We start from the raw sequence: 24,548 nt of genomic DNA, 5'->3' as shown, positions 1-24,548 counted from the left end.
CCAAAATACAATTATGCGGTAGTCTCTCTCCTTAAGCCTCTGCCCAACATGGAGGCCAAATTGCCTTGCCTGCCTCTGCCCGATGCCATGGCCCAGCCACCCCCCACAAAAAGGCTTTCTGCGTGCCCCTTCCTCCTCCCAGGGCAATGCCAGTTACTGCACCTGGAAACTCCCATTATATATACACAATGCACTGCCAGCTGGGGGAGGGGGGGAATCCCCTATTTCCTTTCCTGAACCATGCCAAACATGGAGCCCTTTTTCTCCTCCCACCTCTAAAACACAATTTCTTCCAGGTCAGAGTCAACCATTCATTGATTTGATTGATTGAATCCTCACACCACTGATTGACTGAATCCTTATTCTTTTACCTGGAATTCTTAAGATTCCAGGTTAAAAAAAACCCCATCCAATGCATGCATTAAGTCTCACTCATCTCAGAAAGTGATGCCCCACACCGATGCTCCATCCATCCCCCCCCTTTCAAAGCTCGCAGTCTCCATTACCAGGTGTTCCCAAGTACCCCCTCCCCTTCCTGTATTGCAGGCACTCCCTTTCAAGCACTACCACCCTTGCCCCCGTTCCCCCCTTAAAAAATGCTTATTATGCAGTTAGGCAGTTTTCATAGCAAAGCTTGGAAGAAAAAGGGCCACTCTTCATCCATTATTTTTACAATGACCAGTATTTTTTGGGGGGGGGATCTCACGAAAAGCTCCTCCTCGTTTCTGGGCAATAGAGCCACTTGCATTTTACCCACCCACCCTCCCAATCTCTCTCTGAATCTCAAGCACTCACTTGTGCATTTATTTGCCTTGTGTCCTTATGGGAGGAAGGCAGGTTAAAAACTGAGTAGCCCTCCTCCGCCTCATAGGCCTCCTGCCCACGCCTATCATCATAATCATTATTATTATTAGGCCCAGATACTCCTCTGCCCTCCCCAAGGAAAATAAAAACCAGGCCAAAGATGCCACCCCAACAGAGCAGCCCTCTTCTGCCTCTCTGCTCAGAAGTAACCCACTCCCCAAACCAAGCAGGGCCCAGGATTGCAGCCTTTCACCCCCGGCCCATAACACCCGCACAGCCCCTCCAACAGGTCTCATTTGGTCTGTCGACTGCCATGAACGACCGGCTCCGTCCGGACGTTTGGGCAGGCGGTTCAGGCGCCGCATCCTGCGCGGCGTCTCCTTGGGGGAGCGGCCTGAGCGGGACCCCACCCAAATAGACAACCCGGGAGCGGGGGAGGGGGTCTCGATCGGCCTCTCTCCCTCCCTCCCACCTACCCAGCCCACAAACAAGTCCCTTACCTCCCCCGCCCCTCTAAGCCCAACCAGCGAGGCCGGCCGGCCTTCCACGCACCAGCCCCGCCAGGCCTGGACACCCATTTCCCTCCAACTCGCCACTTCACTAACGACCAGGCAGGTATGTCGCGGCTGAGGGGGAGGCAGGAAAAGCACCTCGTCTCTCACCCTCTTCTCCTCAGGAAGGCCTGGAGGACCCCCCCGTTTCCCCTTCTCCTCAGGCAGCAGTAGCGGTGGTGTCGGCGCCTACCCACCTGCCTAGATTCTGCCTTCCTCCTCCTCCTCCTCCAGCCGGGATCCCGCTCGGGCCTGGGCCGCTGCTGCTGCTCCCACTACTACTACTACCGCCGCCGCCGGGGGGTTTGCGGCTGCTACTGGTGGTGGTGCTGACGGCCGACTGGGCCAGCAAGCCCGGTGGTGGCGACGGCTGGGTCGTTGTCGTCTGCTGCGGCGGCGGCGGCTGAGGAAGAGACGACGCCGGCTGTAGCGGCGACGCCGGCGCTCCCACTGCCGTCGCTGGCGAGGGCTTGAGGGACATGGCTGAGGGAGGCAGGCGAAAGAGAGACCGGGGGGGGGGAGCGCGCTCGTTCCTGCTCCTGCGGCGGCTGCTGCTGCTGCTGCTGAGGCGGCCTTTTTCCTTCCCTCACGACGACGACGGCCGCCGCCGCCTCCTCCTCCTCGTCAGGAGCGAGAGGAGGAGATTGGAGGTGGAGACAAACCGCCCGGCCGGCCCGGCTTAGCTTGTGCTGCTGTTGGCGGAGGCAACCAAGTGAGGAAGGCACGCCGAGCCAGGGGAAGGAGAGGCGAGGCGGGAGCGGAGGGGACAGCAGGGCGGGGCCCGGCCCGGCTCGGCTCGACAGGCAGGCTGAGGTGAAAGAGAGAAGTGGGCGCTGAGCGAGGTCTGGTTCTCGCCGAGGCAGCGGCTTTGGATTTCTCCCCTCAGGCAAGCGAGTGTCGCGGCGGAAAGGCCCTGAGGGCGGGAAAGAAAGGGAAGCTTCTCCTACCCCGAGACTCAGTAATTAGCCCCGGAATCAGTTTCCATTCCCTTTTCTCCACGCCCCCCCCCCGGGGGAAGTAGTCGCGCAAGAGTGCCCCTGGCCACGTGCAGAGGGCAGCGCTCTCCTCTTTATTTATTTATTGCATTTATATCTCACCTTTTCCTCCAAGGAGGTCAAGGGTGGCATACACGGTTCTGCCCTCATTTAATCCCCACTACAACCCTGTGAGGTGGGTTAGGCTGAGAGACCGTGACTGCCCCCCCAAGGCCACCCAGTGAGGTTCAATGCGGAGGAGGGATTTGAACCCGGGGCCCAGCCCGACACTCTAACCACTACTCTTCACACGCGGGTGGGGAATTATACAGGTAGGCGATGGTTGCGCCCCCTCGTTTCCACCCAGCCTCTGTGCGTTTTTTAAACAGCCGTTCTGTATTTCGTCGCATATATTCTACATATGTGTGTGTATATGTATCTCACACACAGACACACAAATGTTTATGATTACATTTGGATTCCGTCTTTCCTGCAAGGAGCTACAGGGTTCTCCCTCTTTCCCTGTTTTGCCTTGGTGGGTCAGGCCAAGAGACAGGGCCTGGCTCAAGGTCAGGCTGTGAGCTTCATGCGTGAGTGAGGATTAGAGATGAGAAGGCCCGAGGAGGGGGGGGGGAGAGGGGAAACCCCAAACCAGTTTTTTTCTCCAGGCCTTCTCATCTCTAGGGAGGATTTGAACCCAGGTTTTCCAGGGCCTCGTCTGATGCGGTAACCACTATCCCACACTGACTTTGGACACATGCTGTCTTTATATAAAATTCCTTGGATGGGGAACCTATAGTCCTCTGGATGTGGTGGGCCTTCAACTCCTATTATCACCTGGCTGTTGGCCAGGCTAGCAAGGGCTGATGGGAACTGGAGTCCAACAGGGTTCAGAAAGCCATAGGTTCTCCAACCCTTTCTTGGGGGTGGGGGTGGGGGAGTGGGAGTGGGAGTGGGGAAAATGCTTCAGCCTCATTCTTGCTGGTAAGAGTATTGGAGCTGATATGTCTGAACTACAGTTGTGGGGAGGGTGCTGTTACTCTCAGGTCCTGCATGCAGGCTTCCCATTGGGGCATCTGATTGCCCACTGTGAGGATGCCAGAAGTTTATTAATTAGTTGCTTTCCTCGCAGAAGGCACCTACAAGTAAGTTGGAAAGCCTTGATTTGATCCAGCAGGGATCTTCTGATGTTCTTACAGCTGCTCTTACACACGAGAATAGCCCAACCTGGGATTAGCTCTCCCTGTCCCCCATCTCTTGTTACTTTTATATCCCACCGTTCCCCAAAGGAGCTCAAGGCAGCCTGCATCGTTCTCCCTCTCATTCAACCCCCATCTTATCCTCACAACAAACCTGTGAGGTAGATTGGGCTTAATTGATTTGTTCATTATTATTTATATATATTAAATTTATATCCCATCCTTCTTCCCAGTAGGAGCCCAGGGCATCAAACAAAAATACCAAAAGCACTTTAAAAACAGACTTTAAAAAATATATTAAAACAAAACATCTTTTTTTAAAAGTTTAAAACATCTCAAAAAGCAATTCCAACAAGACATAAGTCGTAAGATTAAGATTGGTCAAAGATCTCCCAATGACCCTCATAATGAAGGGTTTTAAAAATCCATTCATCTGTCATTATTTTGATTGTTTAAATAAAATGTATATAATTTAGGCCAAATGAACTCAGCTAACAGTAAAACCAGGATATTAAAATATTACTGTAGAGAACAGGACAGGTACTAGCCCCTCAGCAGCAACTCTGGAACAGGTCCTAATAAGAGGGATAACCTGTATGCAGATACTGAAAAAGTGAAATTCGCACACAATTTTTGTTAAATGTGGAAAGCCCCCCCCCAAAAAAATAAAAGGAACATTTCTTTGACCAGAAAACCCATCTTTCCACTGCAGGAAATAATATGCAGATGAATGACAGCAATCTATGTGCTTCGAACATTGATAGTTTTCAGCTGATGTTTTTCTTTAAAATGTTTTTATTAAAAAGTATGTTTTTGTTTGCTGGAAAATGAAATCTAATTTCACACTCAAAGAATATATTTTCAGGTTGATGGAGCCAGTGGCTGTAGCACAAATATTTTATATGCCAAGGGAGGTATGAGGAAAGTTGGGGGAACACAGCAGGCAACAGAACAAGGTACAGATTTGCCTCTTCAAATCTGTGTTGGAATGGAAGAGATACAGTGACCAAGATAGCATAAATACTTCTCTCCCCTCCCCATTTTATCCTCACAACAATCCTGTGAGGTAGGATAGGCTAAGAGTTGGTGGCTGGCCCAAGGTCACCCATTGAGCTTCATGGCTGAATGAGGACATCACACTCATGTTCACAAATGTAGAGTGGAAAAGTATTATAGGAAAGAGCAGTACTGCAACTGCAGAACCATCAACCATCTCTGAGAGAGCCAGTGGAGTGCAGCAGTTGGGGTGTTGGACTAGGTTCTGGGAGACCAGGGTTCAAATCCACACTCAGCCATGAAGGTCATTTTAAAACCATAACTGTATCAGAGCTTGCACTGTTAATAGGTTGGCCTGACATTATCAAACAGCTGGGTTTTTCTTTGTTAGACGAGCTCAATAGGGTGATAAATGAGAAAGAATTAGAAATTAGGGTAAAACAGCATATATAATAAATTAAATACAGGCATAGTAAAGTGAATACCAGTTTATCTCCGTCCAGTTTGTGGTTCTGACATCCTGAATAAGAGATTCCTCCATTTCCTATGCCTCAGTTCTTGGCCCATGCCCTGTATTTTACCTTTGGTTTACAATTGCCTTCTGTATTACCTCTTCACCGCTCTTCCACATTATTTCCATTACCTTGTTCAGATGTCAATGCTCTTTCTTCCAAAAGCCTGAGGTAGGCCCCTCTTTGGTCCTAAAGCTTGCATATTCTCTTGACAAGTTAGTCCAAAAAACACGTTAACCAACATTTATTGTATTTTGAACTGGTATATCCAGGGGTGCGCTTTCTGGTTAGGCAGTCATCTGTGGCATAAAATAACTTTGTGACAGGAACATTTAAGTGTGGATACTTAATTTTTCTATTAAGAAAAAGATAAGCTGGAAAAAAATGATGTCGGATACAAAGTGCTGTAATTCATTCCCATATTCTTTCTTGCAGTTGAAAAAATGGATTTTCTGGTCAAGGAAATGCTCCTTACAACACACACACACACCATTTTGTACATTCTAACAAAAATTTGGCAAATAACATTTCTAAGGCCTTTTCTAAGATTTGCCTATAGACTAAAACACATACGCTTTTCAAAGCGGTTGGAGGGCAAGTGCTCTTTTTTTTTAAGACAGCAAAAAAACCAAAGTATCCATTCTATTATTTATATATCTATATGCATCACAATGGACATATATATATATAAAACTATTATAAATCACTTTGATATTTTTAATGAACATGTGGTATACAAGTATTTTTATATAAATGAATCAAATAATAAATCCAAATTTTAATATAGGGGAGAAAATTGAGGAAGGAGAAGGAAGTGGATTTAAAGAAGGGGAAACTATTCATTTCATTTATGTGTGCTTATAATGCAGTCCTAAACAGCTTAACTCAAAAGTGGGATCCTTTGAAATTGAGACTGAGCAAGCAAAAACTCATGTTTCAGGTATATTGAACTCCACAACGTATTTTCAGGAAGGCACTGTCTAATCCAGGTAGATATTAGAGCTGTAATGCCACATAGAGGCATATGATATGGGCATGTCCAGTTATAGATTATTTTTGGCCCGACGTTGTTGTCTGTGTCAATTTTGTACTGGCAAAATCCTTGATATTTGCAGATATTCATTTATTCTTATTACTAATTTTATTTATTTGTTGCTTTGTACAATAAAAAGTCTCAAAGCAACTTGACAAAATAAATATGCCTCATAAAAGCAATTTAAATGCAGAAATATTTAAGTAACAATACAAAATCCATAAAGTGCTCATCCAACAACATATTAAAAAGGCCAAGTCATACCCATCCCCCTAAAAGGAGCACCAGTGTAAGAGGCAACATTAACTAAAGCTCTGAGCCTGGTGCCTACAGACTGCCAAGGATGGCACCAGAAGCATCTCTCTAGCAGGAGCACTTCACAAATGGAGGGCCACTACTGACAAGGCCTGTTGTCATGTGGCCCCCTCCACACCTCGCTCAGGTGGGGCACATGGAGAATGGCCTCTGATGAAGACTGTAGGGTCTGGGCTGGTTCATCTGCAGAGAAGTCGTCCTTTACGTATTGGGGTCCTGAGCCATATAGGGCTTTAAAGGTCAAAACCAGCATTTAGAATTGACCCAGTAACTAATTGGTAGCCAGTGCAGTTGGGCCAGAATCAGTGTGATAATGTTTATTTTATTTATTTATTTCGATTTCTATACCGCCCACAACCAAAAGGCTCTCAGGGCGGTGCACAACATAGAGTAAAATACAATAAAATTACAAAGGTCAGTAAAAAGCATACATATTAAACAGTAAAACAGCCTGGTGTAAATTGAAAGCTGAAAAATAAATTAAGTTAAAATGCCTGGGAGAATAAAAAGGTTTTAACCTGGCGCCGAAAAGATAAAAGTGTAGGCGCCAGGCGTACCTCATCAGGGAGACTGTTCCATAATTCGGGGGCCACTACTGAAAAGGCCCTGGATCTTGTTACAACCCTCTGAGCCTCTCTGTGGGTCGGGACTCGGAGGAGGGCCTTTGATGTTGAACGTAGTGAGCGGGTAGGTTCATATCGGGAGAGGCGTTCCGCTAGGTATTGTGGTCCCGCGCCGTGTAAGGCTTTATAAGTCAAAACTAGCACTTTGAATTTAGCCCGGAAACAAATAGGTAGCCAGTGCAAATGAGCCAGGACAGGTGTTATATGTGCGGACCGCCTGGTCCTCGTCAACTGTCTAGCAGCTGCGTTTTGCACTAGCTGTAGTTTCCAAACTGTCTCCAAAGGCAGCCCCACATAGAGCGCATTGCAGTAATCCAATCTAGAGGTTACCAGAGCACGCACGACTGAAGTGAGGTCATCGCTTTCCAGATAGGGGCATAGCTGGGCTACCAAACGAAGGTGGTAGAACGCATTCCGTGCCACCGAGGCCATCTGAGCCTCGAGAGACAGGAATGGATCGAAAAGAACCCCCAAGCTACGAACCTGTTCCTTCAGGGGGAGTGTAACCCCATCCAGAACAGGTTGAACATCCACCATCTGGGCAGAGAAGGCACTCACCAACAGCGTCTCAGTCTTGTCAGGATTGAGCCTCTGTTTATTAGCTCTCATCCAGTCCATTATCGTGGCCAGGCAACGGTTCAGCACATTAACAGCCTCACCTGATGAAGATGAAAAGGAGAAATAGAGTTGCGTGTCATCAGCATACTGGTGACAACGCACTCCAAAACTCCTGATGACCGCACCCAGCGGCTTCATGTAGATGTTAAAAAGCATAGGGGACAGAACCGATCCCTGCGGGACTCCACAATGGAGAGTCCAGGGTATTGAACAATGCTCCCCAAGCCCTACCTTCTGGAGGCGGTCCACCAAGTAGGAGCGGAGCCACTGCCAAGCAGTACCTCCAACTCCCAACTCCGTGAGTCTCCCCAGAAGGATACCATGGTCGATGGTATCAAAAGCAGCTGAGAGATCAAGGAGAATCAACAGAGTTACACTCCCCCTGTCCCTCTCCCGACATAGGTCATCATACAGGGCGACCAAGGCTGTTTCGGTGCCAAAACCGGGCCTAAAACCGGATTGAAACGGATCTAGATAATCGGTTTCATCCAAGAGCACCTGGAGCTGGCTGGCCACCACACGTTCTAAGACCTTGCCCAGGAATGGAACATTCGCTACCAGTCTATAGTTGTTCAAATTATCTGGATCCAGGGAAGGTTTCTTCAGGAGTGGTCTCACTACCGCCTCTTTCAAACAACTAGGGACCACTCCCTCTCTCAAGGAGGCATTTATCACTTCCCTGGCCCAGCCGGCTTTTCCAGTCCTGCCAGCTTTCACTAGCCAAGAGGGGCAAGGATCCAGTACAGAAGTGGTTGCACGCACCAGTACAGAAGTGGTTGCACGCACCAGTCCAAGCACCTAGTCAACGTCCTCGAGCTGTACCAACTGAAACTCATCCAATAAATGAGGACAAGACCGTGCTCCGGATACTTCATTAGGTTCAACTGCCATAATATTGGAGTCTAAGTCCCGGCGGATTCATGAGATTTTGTCTTGGAAGTGCCCAGCGAACTCGTTACAGCGGGTTTCCGAAGATTCTATAATATCCTGAGGACTAGAGTGTAAAAGCCCTCGGACAATTTTAAAAAGTTCCGCTGGACGGTTGAGGGATGATTTAATGGTGGCAGCGAAGTGTCGCTTTTTCGCTGCCCTCACCGCTTCTGTATACAACTTAGTGGAGGCACTTACCAAGGCATAATTGCATCCGTCAGGAGTACGCCTCCATCTGTACTCAAGCCTTCTCCTCTCTTGCTTCATCGCTTTCAGTTCCGGGGTATACCACGGGGCTGCATGAGCTCTGCATGGGATAGGGCGCGCAGGATCGATCGTGTCCACAGCCCGGGTCATTTCCGCATTCCACAGTGCAACCAAGGCTTCGACAGGACCGCCTGTCTTATCAGCCGGAAAATCCCCCAGAGCCCTTTGAAAACCTTGAGGATCCATTAGTCTCCGGGGTCGGACCAACTTAATAGGTCCCCCACCCTTGCGGAGGGAAAGGGTGGCTGTAAGCCTAAACTTCAGCAAGCGGTGATCTGTCCATGACAATGGGGTCGATGAAAAACTCCCCACCTCCAGATCACCATCTCCGTGTCCAGTGGCAAAGATCAAATCAAGAGTATGTCCCGACACATGCGTTGGGCCAGTAGCAAATTGAGACAGCCCCATGGTTGCCATGGAGGCCATGAAGTCCTGAGCCGCCCCAGATAAAGCAGCCTCGGCATGGATGTTGAAGTCCCCCAGTACCAATAGTCTGGGGGACTTCAACAAAACCTCCAAGACTACCTCTGTCAGCTCAGTTAGGGAAGCTGTTGGGCAGCAGGGTGGTCGGTACACCAACAAGATTCCCAGTCTGTCTCCTTGACCCAGCACAAGGTGGAGGCACTCCAAGCCAGTCGTTACCTGGACAGACCTTCTCACCCCAGTCAGTAATCTGGCCAATGAATTCTGCGCTAGCTGTAGTTTCCAAATCCAGTTGGATTTACCTCTGAGTAGACATATATAGAGATGTACTGTTAAAATGACTTAGCTTTTAACAATGAAACAGAAAGGTCTGTTTAAAAGCGCATACATGTTTCAGTCAGGATCCATATACAAATATTTCACTCCGTGTTTTTAAAATGAATATAACTGGAGAATCTCATCTGGAATAAATAATATTCCTGGCTGACTATTCAAAGCTCATCTTTCATATACAGCAACACAACTAAAACATACTAACAAAACTGTGTAGTCCATGGAATCCACATATAAGGTCAAGCATTTTCTCCTGGATTACTCAATCTGGAATCACTATTCTGTCCTTGTGATTGTAGATCAGAAATTCCCATGAGGTCTCCTGTGCCTTTCACTGTTAAACTTTAACATCTGTCTGATAAATTCCAGCATTGGAGGGGAAGAGCTTCACTTGTTGAATTTTTGCCTGTCAATGCAGCTGCCACAGCTACCGAAGAAACAGATAAATCTTCACCTCAAAGGACTCCTGATATTTTGTATGAGAGAAAGAAATGAGGCATAGCTCCTTGACGGTTGTTGTTATCTGAACAGAAATACTGCAATAGTAGATAAACTTCAGTTTCATCTGAGGCTATTGCAACATCCCCCTCTTTTTTATTTGTTTTTGTTAAAAGCAAAAACAATTGATGTGGCAACAGAGCCGCCACTCCATACCTCACAGGAAATGGTTTGGGAATCACAGCCTTGTCTACTTCCCTTTTCAGTGATTAAAACAACCCCCCATCCCCCAAATGAAAGCCATTCTTATGTTACAGAATTACACACACATTACCCACAGGCAAATGCCCCAGGTCATGGCCTAAAAACAGATGCAACCACCTTACTGAATCAAAGCACAGTTGGTTTTGGTCGGTGTCCAAATAGGAAACTCCCAATGATGGGCACCACCTTGACTTCAGTCATGGAAGAAAATGGGATAATAGTGTCTTTTTAATTAAAGCTGCAATCCTATGCACACCTATGCTATGGGACTTGTTTCTGAGACAACATGCAAAAGATCAACTTGCCCTACTGAGCCAATTTACACTTACATTGAATTCAGGAGGGCTTCAGTTTTGACTGATATGCTTAGGGCTAACTGAAACCAAAAGAAGAATGATGAAAAGAGTTCCTTTATTCTTTTCTGTCAGCATTCCCCAACCTAGTGCCTTCCAAATGTAGTTGGGACTAAAACTCCTATTAGCACCGGCCAGCATGGCCAATGTTCAAGGATGGCAGGAGCTGGAATCCAAAAATCTGAGCGACACCATGTTGGGAAAGTGCATAAAAATCAATGCAACTTTTTCACACAAGCAAGCTGTAGGAGGCATAATCATGGTTACTCAAAAATTCTTAGAGATTCATCCATTAAAAAATGGAGTCTTGGCAAATATAACTATATATCTTATTTTCAGCGACACTGGCTGCTTTACATACTGTAAAAGAGGATACTCCTAAGACTTAGCGAAATGGAAGGCACAGGATCGGGTGCAATTGGCATCACTGCTTGTTTCACAGCTTCTGCCATTTGCATTTCCTGTGCACTTAAAGAAGCTTTTGTTTTATTTTTGTTCTACCTCCTCAACCTGAAGAATGATCAGTTGATATCTTGGTTGGGTAACAATAGGTGTCCACTGAAATAGGCCCCCACAAAAACCTCCCTCTTTAGTTAGGAAAAGCTCACAGGGTGAAACCAGAAACACAAAAAACTTCATAACTGTAGCCTACTTGTAATTTTGCGGCCAGTTAAAAACTGTTATCAAACATTAGAAAATTGTGCAACACTTACAGTTTCTCTGTGTGTGTTGAGACAGCTTGCAAAAGGCATTTCTAACACAGGATAAAGATTGCTGTGCAGTATCATCTGAGGCAGAATGTAAGTTGGTCAATGTACTCCACAGGCAGAAACATCCCATGTGTAAAATTCACATAGTTCTTGTATCCTACACTTTGTAGAGCTGTGTTTGCATGCTTTTGTGTCATGATGGTAGTCTTATTTCCCATTTTTAAATAAATGGGCTCCTGCTGGGAAGAAGGGCAGGATATAAATCAAATAATGAATAAATAAATACATATTAATAGTGTAAATATTTCAGTGCAAAGGGGAATTATGAAAAATATGCAGCCCTTTTCTGGGCTTTGCTGTGAGTGGTATTAGCTGTGTTGTAGTAATTTTGGGTTGGCTTCTTGTTGGCAGTTTACCAGCTCTTAAGGGCACATTGTCCATTTTGCCATTTCAGCAAGCCTCTGGGTCTTGGGAATCCATTATTTCACTTCAAGAGAAAATGCCTTTATGCCTGGGGTGGGCAGACTTCAAGCTTGTAGGATCTACTTTGTTTTTATTAGGATGCTGAGATCCACTAACCAGAGCTTGGTGCAAATGACACAGAATGAAAGAATTCTAAGACCAGGAATTTGTTTTGAAAACCAGGACTGAACTGAGCTGACATCCTTTTGCACACAAATCCACTTCTGGTTCCCCCAAGCCTTCATCATTTCAGTGGTGTAATTTAGATGGGAGGTTGTCATTCTGTTGCTTCTGTTCAGGAGTCACCAACCAGTCACCCCACACTCTGAGCTTTTTTTTTTTTTTTTTAAAGAAGGAACTCTCTAGCACTCCTGGAAAGACAGTTAGGAAGCAAAAATGTGCAGGTACCCATCTTAAGTTTTGTGATATGAGCCAGCCTAGCTGCTCCCACCTGTCACTGTTGTTAGCGAATGAGTGAAGTCAGAGCTGTGATTGATAAGAGTTGCTCAGGCACCAGGCAGTAGGAATCCCTGGGTCCTAAAGAGAGTCTGTTTTTCCTCCCCTTTAGTGCAATTTTCTTTTGTCATTACAGTATCTAGTAGTCTTTGGAATCTCCATAGTTTGCCTTTGTTTCCCCTAGCAACCTAGCATGTTATGGATTCATCTGAGATTAGGTACTCCGTAGAAGTTACTTTCTGCAAATACTGCTACACAATGTGTGGGTAGATGTTAAAAAAATCCCTTCCCCAAATGGCAAATGTGAACGCTTTGCAAAGAGGCTTAAGCGTGCCTCCTGCTGTGCAAGAGCTGATGTCCAGGCGCTCATTAAGAATTCCCTGTATAGTTAATTTGCATATACATGTCTACTTCAGAATAAATCTGTGTTTAATAGGGCTTATTGCCAGGTAAGTGGGGGCAGGATGGCAGTTTCTGATTGGCATTGGAGGAATCAGGGTTCTTGTGTCTTTAACAGCTCTGACTTCACAATTGGGACCAGCAGGACATAACTGACTTCCCATGGTAAATGTGAGGTTGTTGGGGCGGGGGAGGAGCAGCAATGACTGTACTCTTATTTTATGCCTTGCCCCTCCCGCCTGCCATTTTGTCACTGACTGATGCCCTTAGGACCCTCTGAAAATTCAAAATGTGCCCCCGGTCTAAAAAGGTTGGCAAGCTCTGCTCCTAGTGATAAAACAGTTTGGTGTCGGAAATCCTTGCTGATCAACTGCCAATTTCCCCAGAGCTCTAACAGTTGATCCATCTCTACCTTCTGCCCACCAATGCAATGCAGTTTACTTACAGCCAGAATATTTTCCACAGCCAGTGGGTCAGATCAACTCATAGTGCACATTTTGTATAGTTGTATCCAGTTTTTAAAATTTCTGTATCACTTTTACAGGTCTTCAAAAGCCCTGAAATGAAACAGGCTAGTGAAACAATCATGAAACCATTTTTCACCATGGCATATAGAAGCAGTAACCAAAATTGTGTCCTCTAGATGGTTGTACTACAGCCATCTAGCATGCCAATGGTCAAGCACTCTCCATGCTTGCGATTCCCAGCAACTGGTAGCCAGTTCTTCATCACTTCTTTCAACCTGTATAGTAGACCAACTGGATAAGATTGCACAGAAGCTTGAAGTTTGGTGGAGGGCATTGTGATGTTCCTGTATTAATGTAAATATGGTAAGTGCTGTTTGTATAGAAGATATGTGGTAAGTGGAATGAAAGAGGAGGGGGGAGTAAATGAGCAGTAGAATGCTGGATGATTGGCTGAGTGTTTGGATGGCTGAGAGTATAAATGGAAGGATGACAGTTGAATCTGGGTGGACGTTGGTGGGTTTTAGAGGTGTTTGAGAGGTGTTTGGAGCTGGGTGTTTGGAGGTGGATGTGGGGAGAGTGTGGAGTTCGGATTAATACTAAGACAAGTATCACAGGAATAGATGAAACCATATGCTTATGTGCCTTTATAAAGTAATCTTGTTATTTCTAATATTTAATAAACACTATTTTGGTTTACCGGAGGCCTGATCCTTGGCTGGGGTTTCACAGACCAGAAGGGAGGGTAAGGTAATGACCAAGGCTGAAGGGAAACAGTAACAAATGGTGGCAGTGGTGAAGAGGAGAAGATAACATTATAAGTATCCAGAGCAACCCCGAGTTATGAGTTATCTGCATTGATACAAGGGGGTTGGGAACAGCATAGGCACGCAGTCACGAATGTAACCGGATAGAGAGACTCAGGCAAGGTCTCTGGGAACATTGGTTGTAGAACGTGACTGGTGGTGCTGCCTAGCAGGGGGATCTATTGAGATCTGTGCTAGAGCGGAGAGAGAAACCATAAAAAAGGACAGTCCGGACTGGTGGAGTCCCTGGTGGTGCCTAGTGAAAGGCAGTAGCCACGAGCAGGTAGGAACCTGACAGGGAGAGCCAGGGAAGGGCATCACAGGCATCACTGTAGATCACACCCAGCACTCCATCTTTTGCATCCATACCAGGTCCTACAGTCTTCGCATTTGCTCAGTAGCAAAGCAGACTAAGTTGCCAGGGCCTCTCTGACAGTGACAGAGGGTTGCACAATTGTTACACTAGCTTCTCCCTTTCAATGTATGCTTTGTATTGCACTCTCTTTGGCTTTCATTGTGTGTACGGCATGCATAAGGGCATTTTCCCCTCCCCGCTTCACACAGAAAGGTATCTGTATAGGGAGAGAGGAAACATTGGAATGGACAAAATCCAAGCAGTGAGTACAGGATCCTGCCTTTTATTAAAACAATCTAAAAACAACCTTTGCCAACCTGTCCCATCTAGGGCTAATGGAAGCTGTAGTCCAAACATCTAGAGGGCACCAGGTTGGCAAAGGCTGAACTAAACCATCAAGAGTGTCCAGACGGACAGCTGTATTACTGTTACAGCAAAAAAAAAAATACTCTTGTGGCATTTTAAATATACTAAAATTGCATACGCTTTAATGGACTAAAGCACAAGATTAATAAAGTGGAATCTTGATTGACAGGTATATCTGGGAGAAAATGGTAAGAAGGGAGCTGAATAGCAACACGAATGATAACCATAGCTTACATTGTTAAATAAGGCACATTTTTTACCTTGGCAGACTTGTGATAATTTGCTAGGTGTTACTGGGATTGCCACCGGTTGTGGGGCAGGGAACCTTTAACAAAAAAACAGCCATTGACAGCACAGATAATCCTGGCATTGGTAAACTAATTAAGACATGTGATAAAAATCCTTTGTCTCAATTCAATCCACAAATGATGGCACTGAACCTTTTGATTAACTGCAATTGCAGTTGTTTCACTTTGTATTCTTCCTTTGAAGTTTCTTTATTCCCAGAATGGCAAGCAAGGTTTTGAGCACACAAGTTTGTAATAGTTGTAAAATGGAATTAAGTTATAAGGCCAGTTCAAACAGATTTTGGAATGTTGTCAGAGGAGATTGTTCCAGGTGGTCCATAGCTTGGTAGGGCCAGTTGCTCTGGACCCGTCAGGTCATGCCTTGGCCTCCTGTAACGACTTCACAAAACATTTTGCGGATAAAATTGATCACATCAAGAGTTCTATTCCTCTTGCCACAGCCTTAACAATGGAGCCAGAGCTGATTATTGGACCTTCAGGGTCCTGGGATAGCTTTCAGCTCCCTTCCTCTGAGGAAGTAGCAAAGACCCTGTCTGCGCTGAGACCAACGTCTTGTATACTCGACCCCTGCCCAGCATGGCATATTGTGAGCTGCAGAGACAAACTGGGCGAGGGGGTCAGGGCAGTGGTTAATGCATCCCTTGATGAAGGTCATCTGCCATCTGCCTTCAAGGAGGCAGTAATAATTCCAACTTTGAAAAAGGCCTCCTTAGACCCCTTGGATTTAAACAACTTCCGCCCAGTTTCAAATCTGCCACTCATGGGTAAATTGGTCAAGCGGGTAGTGGCAAACCAACTGCAAACATACTTAGAGGAAGTAAACTACCTTGACCCATTTCAATCAGGGTTTAGACCCAGACATGGGACAGAAACAGCGTTAGTAGCCCTGGTGGATGATATGAGAAGGGCACTGGACAGAGGGGAATATACCCTCCTTGTTCTCCTGGATCTCTCGGCGGCCTTTGACACTGTTGACCACGGTATCTTGCTGGATCGCCTAGAGAGGTTAGGGATTGGAGGTACTGTTCTACAGTGGTTCCGCTCCTTCCTCTCTGGGAGATACCAGAGTGTGGTATTGAGGGATGATGTTTCGGAGCCTTGGCCTCTCACATGTGGGGTGCCACAGGGCTCTGTCCTCTCCCCGATGTTATTCAGTGTTTATATCAGGCCGCTGGGAGATGTCATTAGGAGATTCAGGCTGCAATTCCACCAATACGCAGACGATACCCAGATTTTCCTCTCATTTAAATCTTCCCCACCAGCAGCCATAGAAATGCTGTCTAAGTGTCTGGAGTTGGTGAGGAGTCTGGTGATGAGCAGGAGTAAGCTCAGACTGAATCCTGATAAAACTGAGGTTCTGTTGGTGGGTGACAAAGAGAAATTGGGGGTTACTGATTTGATGCTCAACGGGGTACTACTGTCCCTAAGAGATCAAGTCCGGAGTTTGGGGGTCATTCTTTACTCCCAGCTATCTATGGAGGCGCAGGTAGTGGCTGTCAGTCGGGCAGCGCTTTATCAACTACATCTCGTCCGAAGGATACGCCCTTATCTCCTGAGCCACTTGCTTCCCAAAGTAGTACATGCTCTGGTCTTATCCCAGCTGGATTATTGTAATGCCTTATATGTTGGTCTTCCCTGGACTACAGTTCGTAAGCTGCAACTAGTGCAGAATGTGGTGGCTTGTCTGATTAAGGGCAGTCGCCACCATGACCATATCACCCCAGTCCTTAAGGAATTGCACTGACTACCTGTGGTTGCGCGGGCCAAATTTAGATCCTGGCTTTAACTTATAAGGCTCTTCGCAAGGCCAGCCCACTCTATTTAAAGAGTCGCCTTCACTCGCTTCAGCGGTTTACAAGATCGTGCTTGAATGGATCACTTCTTATACCTCCAGTAAAAGAAGCGAGGTTGGTGAGGACAAGGTCTAGAGCCTTTTCTATCATGGCTCCTATGCTTTGGAATTTGTTGCCAACTGACCTCCATCAGGCTCCCTCCCTGTTATGCTTTCGGCGGACCTTGAAGACCTGGCTCTTTACCCAGGCGTGGGAAGGGGATTAGGCTGGCAGATTGCAGATCTTGGGTTTCAATGTTTAAGCTTTAATTTCTAATTTTTAGGATTTTGATGATGTCTATATGGAATGTACTTGTGTTTGGTTGTAAGATTAACCTCTGCCAGATGGGCGTCTAACAAATCTCATAAATAAATAAATAAATAAATTTTTCATCATGCCAGAAAGTATATTTGTGCTTTGTTCATCCAAACCTATAGTATAGGTAGTCTGGGGAGTAGCTTTTTTTTTTTAAAAAAAATGTTTTTTATTTGGGGTAGGGCAATGAGTTCTGTTTTGTTGTATGTATGTAGTTTTTTCCTTTAATGGTTTTATATTTTAATTTGTATTATTTTTATTTACTGTAAGCCAGGTACAGGACAACATACCATTGTCAAATAAACAAGTTGCTGTTAACAGCCATTCTGAAGAAGCATTCTGGTGAATTTGGGAGCATGCTGATTGCTCAGCAAGATGCAATGTAATATTGTGCCTCTTGAGGAGGAAAGTCCAGCAACACAAGCCTCTTTTGTAAAAGATCCCTATCCTAATAAAGCCCTGTTGGACCTGCAGCTCAATCCAGGTAAGACTGAGGCACTGTGAATGGGTGGGTCCTCAGACCCATTAAGTGGGGTTCAACCTGTTCTGAAAAGGGTTGCACTCCCCCTAAAGCAGGTGTGCTTGGGGGTAGTTCTGGATCCGTTGCTGTTGCTGGCCTAGGTTTCACAGAGTGCCTTTCGTCGACTTCAGCTGTGCCCCAGACACAACCCTATCAGTTGTCTGTGCTCTGGTAATCTCTAGGTCAGATTACTGCAATGTGTTATATGTGGGGCTGCCTCTGAAGACAAACTATTTCTAGTGCAGAATTCAGCGGTCAGTTTACTGACTGAGAAGGAGGTTTGAACATATTACACCAACTCTGGCCCAACTTCAATGGCTACCAATTAGTTTCCAGGCTCAATTCAAAGTGCTGCTTTTGACCTTTAAAGCCCTATACGGCTCAGGACCCCAATACCTCAAGGACCTCTCCATATGAACCAACTCTGTGTGTACCCCACCTGAAGAAAGTGCAGAGGGTGGCCGTATGAGAACAGGCCTCTTCAGCAGTGCCCCACTTCTCCCCAATCTGAAATGCTTGCCCCAGAGAGATGCGCTTGGCACTATCCTTGGCAGGCTATAGGCATCAGGCTAGGAACTTTATGTTCACCCAGACCTTTGCTTAATGCTGCATACTACATTAGTGCTCATCTTTTAGTGGGGTGGGTAGGATTTGGCCCTTATTAATGTTACAGGTTGAGCATTTTATAGATTTTGTAAATGTTATTTAAATGTTTCTGCTTTTAAATTGCTTTTATGAAGTGTATTTTATTTTGTCAAGTTATACAAAACTTGTATCTCAGCAACTGATAAATAAGATAATTTATGAAATAAGAAGATTTATTATCTCTTAGCAGGACGATTTTCTCTCCGTTTTATAACACTTTGTAATCACATGCAATAAGCTTCATAGTTTCCTCATCTGAGTGCCAGACCAGCCTTTCTGGGAACTGCATTCAACAGCAGTGAGCCACCACAGAGAATGTCCTCTCTTCAGTCACCACCCAATTCACCGCAGAAGGCAGAGGCACCTGAAGGAGAAAGCCTCTAAAGCCAATTTCATTCCACAGGCAAGCTGACCTGCAAAAAGCATCCAGCTCCCAAACCTGTAGGGTTTTAAATGGCAAGCACGAGCACTTTGAATCTTGCTTCAAAATGATCCAGGAGCCAGTGAAACAGTTTAAGCACCATCAAGATGTTTTCATGACCGCTGGGCCTGGTGGGAAAACTAGAAGCTGTGTTAAGCAAATATGGCTAGGTGCTTCATAAATGACAGAGAAGTCACGCTTTGGAATTATATGACCTTGCTCCCTTCCAAGTTCCACCTTCCGTCACTCCTCTGCTGCGAAGACTCAGATCCTGTTTTGTGCAAACAATAGTTTGCTGGTTCAGCCATAACTGCAAATGTGCTAAATGGGAAGTGAGGGAGGGACTGAGCTGAGGAGCCCAAGACTGACCAGTTACAAAACCATTGTTTGACATTACATATGAACTGAGCCATGTCTGTTCGCTTCACATGTAGTTACAAGAACAGATGTGTTGCATACAGAAGGTATCAGATACAGTCCCCAGGATCTATAGAAAGGGCTGAGAAAGACCACCTAAAGCCCCAGAGAGCTGCTGCCAGTCAGTATAGCCAAATGGGGAACCTTTTTCAGCATGATGGCCGTATTTCTTTGTGGGCAATTTTCTGGGAGCTGTGTAGCAGGTGGAACCACAGACAGAAGTTGAGCAGGCCAACCAATTTGACTATTACCTTTCCATAGTAAGCCGTATTCCAGCCATGCAGAAGCCAAGAGGTTTCTTCTATTTACCACCCACTCTTCTCCACCTACTCAAGCAAGAGGTATCACTACCACAGTTAAATGAGATTCCCGACAGACAAAAGCACCCAAAGAGGGCAAGTGGCTGGAAGAATCCCAAGGACGGAGGGGGGGGGGAGAGAGCGCACCCTGGACGAGGGCAGAGTCCACCTACAGGTAGGAGGGTCCTTGCCCCCTTGCTTAGGCAGTAGTCAATTAGACTGACCAATAACCTGACTCTACAGCTGCCTGTGTTTCTAGCTGTTAGAATTCCAAGGAAGGAAACAGCACACCTTTTCACCCACAAGCCTGCCCTTCATTGTACCTCCTTCTGCATTATGGTAGATATTGGTAAGCCTGCTATCCAAGGGAAACACGTACTCAAAGGCGACTGTGCATAATTTATCCAGTTTAATGAAGTCCTGTTGCAGATGTTACAGCAGAGTTCCCCTTTTTAGGAAGTACATAGCTACGGGTGTTGCTAGTGTCAGTCAAACCCCAGCCTATCCGAATAAATACAACTGCTCTCAGCTCAGCTGGGTAAAAGGCTTGGCAGATTTAAGAGTGTTCCTACACAACACAAAAGTGGCATATTTTCAATTACGACCTCAAGCAACTCCCCTCAATTTCTAAGAGGTTTGGACTACAAACTAAAAAAAAATTCAGAGGAAATACAATGCTTCTCCAGAAAGAATCCAGATCTTGATGCAAGTGGAATGTGAGAACAAGTCCCTAAACTGGGATAATAATGCCACTGAGGAGTGTCTGGGCTTGCTGTGATCTCATCATAGTAGCTTTCTAACAGATTCCCTGATAAATAACCCCTTTCAAACAATTACTTTTGGTGCCCTCAGATTCATTTTTATATACTTGGATTTAGTAGTTTGTAAACTGTACTCTCTGCCTAGATGAAAATCTCCCATCACGCACACACCAATATTGCACTCTGCTCATCCTAGCTTCAGAGGAATGAGGGAAAGAGAAAAGGAGAAGAACCTATGAGGACAGAGCATATAACAAAGCAAGAGGAACCAGTGCAAAAATAGGATTGTTTCAAAAAAAATAAGCAGAGTAGTTTTTCTATAGGAGACAGAGACACTGACCATTTAGCTTTTAAAATGACCAGAGTCCCTCTATAATGCATGTGCACAAAACTTTTTCTTTAAAAAAGGATACATTTTTGCTACAAAATTTGATCAGAAAAAGAAAAAAGCTCAGCAAACAATGTGTCAGTTGCTAGTACATTTGGTGTACTTAGACAAGTCTGATAAAAATCTGGTATTACATATAGCCTGTGGCAAACTGCATCAAGTGAACTTGGTAGGCCTATATTAAATTGGGGATACATTTTTTTCCTTTTCAAAGCAAAAAATACATGTGCTGGTGGTAGCCTGAATAGATTTTTTTTTTAAAAAAACTACAATACTCAAGGTACCCTACAAAATTAGCAGAATGCCACCAATACCAACATCTTATCCTCTGACTCTGGTTCGTTCAGTGCGGGACAGTGTTCATTAGTATACCTGCTCCTATACAAAGTGTACACTTTTTAAAAATCATCAGGGCCTTAACTTGTTCTACCCCTTTGCGCACCTGCAACGCTTACCACTAAGTGTAGCGTGCCCAGAAGGCACTGGTGCTTATCAGGCAAACAAGTAACATTTCACATTGCCAAAGCATGACCCACACAAGCCTACACATGCACAGCTATCTTAGATTATGAAGGGGCATTAGAGCAGCCGTGCTCAGGTAGCAAGTAGAAGAGACTGGATGTATGCTTAAAATGCAGGTGCTAGAAGGGGTTAGAAAATCCCCCAGGTTCGTTTAAGCCACCTCCCCTTTTCCCCTTAGAACAGTTTTTTTTAGCTTTCAGGCCTCTAAAATATTTGCTAACAAGGTCATTCCTCACAGCCTGCTGAAATTCTGCTATTTCCTGCTATGGGCTAAACTAGAATTTACATACAAAATGCATATAACCAACTCCCAAGGGTCCCATGAGTTTCCAAATGCAAGGGAAACCATATGTTTGGAACCAGACAGTGGAAACACAGCTTGGGACAGGATAGTTATGAAGCAGAGAAGTGGCAGCAGGGGAAAGGGTTAAGTACATGCACACACTTGCTTCTCCACTCTAAATCACCCCCTCCCAAAGCAGATTGAGGGGGCTTTTTTAAAGGAGAAGGGGGTCATCAGGTGTTGGTTACACATGTTCCCATGCAATGCATAGTCGGGTATCAAGGCAGAAAAATACTGACGAGAGAGGGTGCAACTCACTAGACACAGCTCCTGCCCCACCTCTAGCACAGCACAAGGAACAGGGCATTTTGAATAAACTCAGACATCCACAATGTTAGCTTTGTATTTTCCCAGAAAGCTACCTAACCAACAAGCCTGACTTTGTTGTAAGCATTCGCCTTTCTACTCGGCTACTGGCATTTGAAAGACTTCAAAATGGCAAACGTTTGGTGCATTTTCCATCCTTTAAGCTGGTTTCTCTACCCCGCTTTCCAAACAGCCCTTGAAAGTTCGGTGAATGTTCTTCATCAATCCCGCCCTTCATCTATGATATGCCAGCCCTGCTCCCAACATATTTTACAACTTGGGGGGCAGACTTAGAACAAAGGCCTCATGAAGGAAGATGCATCTAACAGATGCAGCTCTCACGCCAATAAAGACTCCCGTTTTAAGAGCTCTTAACATTCAGCAAGGCTCCTGGAACAAAAGCCAGGCATCACTTTTGCACCCAGTTGGAAATCCTGCCACCTTCCGGCACATGCCTACCAAAAGGAGACTGCCTGCATTTGCTTTTGAACCAGATGTCCCAAGATAAAGGAAGCCTGGGTCTGGATTTACTGCTGGCTTACTGAAGAAGGTGCAAGGCACAGTATCCTTTCCCCCTGAAAAAAATCTAAAGCTCTTGTCGTTCTGGTTTTTTGCACTTATTTTAAAATAAGATTTTAAGCAAACATCTAAAACTGAACACAGTGTTCTCAGGTTATGCAGCAGAGAAGGGGAGATTAAATATGGTCAGACAGCCAAGGAGTCACTACATACTGCCTATGAGTAGCTAGATAGCCAGCAGAGGGAAAGAGATTCTTAAGGGCTGCTGAGTGCCACTGGCTTAGTGCACTGGGGTAGGAAAGGCTCTGCAAACTGGTCACTGATTCCTTGCTAGACTCTTGTGCCTGCTTCGCCTGACAGGTGACTCTCACTCGGCCCCTGGCCACCACCCTGTAGCCAGTTTTGGTACGGTCAGTTGCCTCCCCTTCATCTCTCACTTGCCCCTCTTGCCTCTACCCTTCCGGGATGAAGGCTTCCCAGACCCCCCTCCTGATGAGCTGGCTGCCGATGCCATGGCAATATTGATCTGTCCATCTTGGATCTCCTGCCTAGTCTCAGCAGGGAGGTGATTGATTTTTTGCTGTGCCTCCAGGTAGAACATAACATCGCGCAGCTGTTCCTGGACCTCTGTGATCTGCAGGTCCTTCTGTTCGCACGTCTCCTTCAGCAGTTTCTCCTCATCCTTCAGCTTGTTTTGGAGCAAGATCTGGTTGGCTCGCAAACACTTGTTCATTTCCTGTTCTTCCTTCAGTTCTGTGGTTAATTTGGACACCTTGGTGCTTAGCTGAGTGCATCTGGAAGGCAGAAGAACAAAATTAGATTTACAGCCCATCCCAAAGGCTCCAGGTATGTTACAGCAGGCCAAGAAACCATGCCAAGATTAGTTATTTCATGAGGAATAGAACATTTGCCTACTTAAACATCTTACAACGGGTGGGGGAATTTCGTGTGGCTTTCTAGATATTGCTGGACTACAAGTGCCCGCTGTCCCTGACCATTGCCCTTGCCAGCTGGGGCCAATGGGAACTGGGAGCCCAATGGCATCAGAAAGGCTGCAGGTTACAGGGGATTAGTGCCCCCTTGCTTTCTGCAACCAACTGTAATTGAGGCAGGGAGATAATTAAGTGAGGTCACAGAATAAGAGTGCCAAGTGAAGGGAGGGGCATAGCATGCTATGGAAGAGGAAGGGGAGGGCAAAGTTAGGGCAAGTGGAGATCCCCCCCCCGGAGTTTCCTATTAAGCCTCCCTTGGCTTTGCTGCAAGGTGATTGGGCAATGACCTACTGTATAACAACAAGGACAATCTTGTCTAGCTAATATTGTTTCCACGGGATTTCTCTTTCCTTTTGGAAAGCATATTCCTCCAACAGTCAGGTGTGGCCAAGTCTCAATCCAAACATGCACCAAACCAACCACCCAGAAGGAAAACTTTTATGAATGATAAACATGTGCACAATGCACCGAGATACATGAAAGCTACAGCTGCACAGGAGCTCAAGAAAAGGACAGATCCCCCTTTCCCCAATAATATGTTTAAAAAGTGTATGCGAGTTTCTAGCCCACATGGCTGTTGTGATGCCTGAAATGGCAACAGGACAATGCCTGCAGAAGTCTCCAAAGTCAGAGGAGGGAGTTAACTAAGATTTCTAAGGTTAGAAGTGGGCCTCAATGTCCTTGCCTCTCCCCATAACTAACAGCAAAAATTGCAAGAGGGAAATGCAGATTGCAGAGTTCAGTTTTTCTAGATGCAGAATATCAATTTCTGAAGTACAAACAATAAATTACACAGACAAAAGCAGATATATACTTGAAGGGTAAAAAAAATATCACAGACCAGAAATAAGATTGTAAGGATAGAAGGAGGTTTAGGAATTTATATTGATGGCTACCAGCTTGGGTGGACTTATAAGGCGATAAGACCAATTCATGAAGGAGAAGGCTATCAAAGGCTACAGGTCACGATGGTTAGTTACTGCCTCCAGTATTCGAGACAGCATGCCTCTGAAATAGAGAAGTGAAGGCCTGGGAGAAGTACAGAGGAATCAGGGGGGGGAGTTTTTTTCCCCTCTGACTGTTTCTGGGTTTTTCCCTGGGCCTTTGCATCTCTACTCTGAAAGTCAGTTGCTGGGGATCACAAGTGAGGCGAGTGCTGTTGCCCTCGTGCCCTGCTCATGAGCTTCCCACAGGCACCTGCTTGGCCACTGTGAGAACAAGATGCTGGATAGATGGGATATTGGCCTGATCCAGGAGGGCTCTTCTTATGTAGGGGTGAGATGTTCCCACTGAACTACCACCTAAGACG

At 45.7% G+C, this 24,548-nt stretch overlaps 2 protein-coding genes and 1 long non-coding RNA gene across 8 annotated transcripts in view; 1 reads left to right on the top strand and 2 right to left on the bottom strand.

The window, feature by feature from the left end:
• ATXN2 (ataxin 2) overlaps positions 1-2,364 on the bottom strand; it is an 88,312-nt gene extending 85,948 nt beyond the window's left edge. For 4 of the 5 annotated variants that reach the window (XM_061603484.1, XM_061603487.1, XM_061603485.1 and 1 more), the window contains exon 1: positions 1,553-2,363. In XM_061603484.1, the coding sequence (XP_061459468.1) occupies positions 1,553-1,836 (284 nt within the window). In that variant the 5' untranslated portion in view covers positions 1,837-2,363. Of the gene's footprint in view, positions 1-1,552 lie in introns of all 5 variants that reach the window. The other variant, XM_061603489.1, reaches the window with a different exon arrangement.
• LOC133373534 (uncharacterized) lies at positions 1,168-21,248 on the top strand. The gene is made up of 4 exons (XR_009759690.1): positions 1,168-1,419; positions 13,205-13,490; positions 17,377-17,590; positions 18,459-21,248. It is a non-coding gene; the product is annotated as an uncharacterized LOC133373534 (long non-coding RNA).
• BRAP (BRCA1 associated protein) overlaps positions 18,427-24,548 on the bottom strand; it is a 31,275-nt gene continuing 25,153 nt past the window's right edge. For both annotated transcript variants that reach the window (XM_061603495.1, XM_061603494.1), the window contains exon 12: positions 18,427-23,041. In XM_061603495.1, the coding sequence (XP_061459479.1) occupies positions 22,681-23,041 (361 nt within the window). In that variant the 3' untranslated portion in view covers positions 18,427-22,680. The remainder of the gene's footprint in view (positions 23,042-24,548) is intronic.

Source organism: Rhineura floridana, chromosome 19, assembly GCF_030035675.1.
Source record: "Rhineura floridana isolate rRhiFlo1 chromosome 19, rRhiFlo1.hap2, whole genome shotgun sequence".
In the NCBI taxonomy this organism is placed as follows: Eukaryota; Metazoa; Chordata; class Lepidosauria; order Squamata; family Rhineuridae; genus Rhineura; species Rhineura floridana.
The sequence above is the reverse complement of the archived record's forward strand: the minus strand, read 5'-3'. Positions and strand labels throughout refer to the sequence as shown.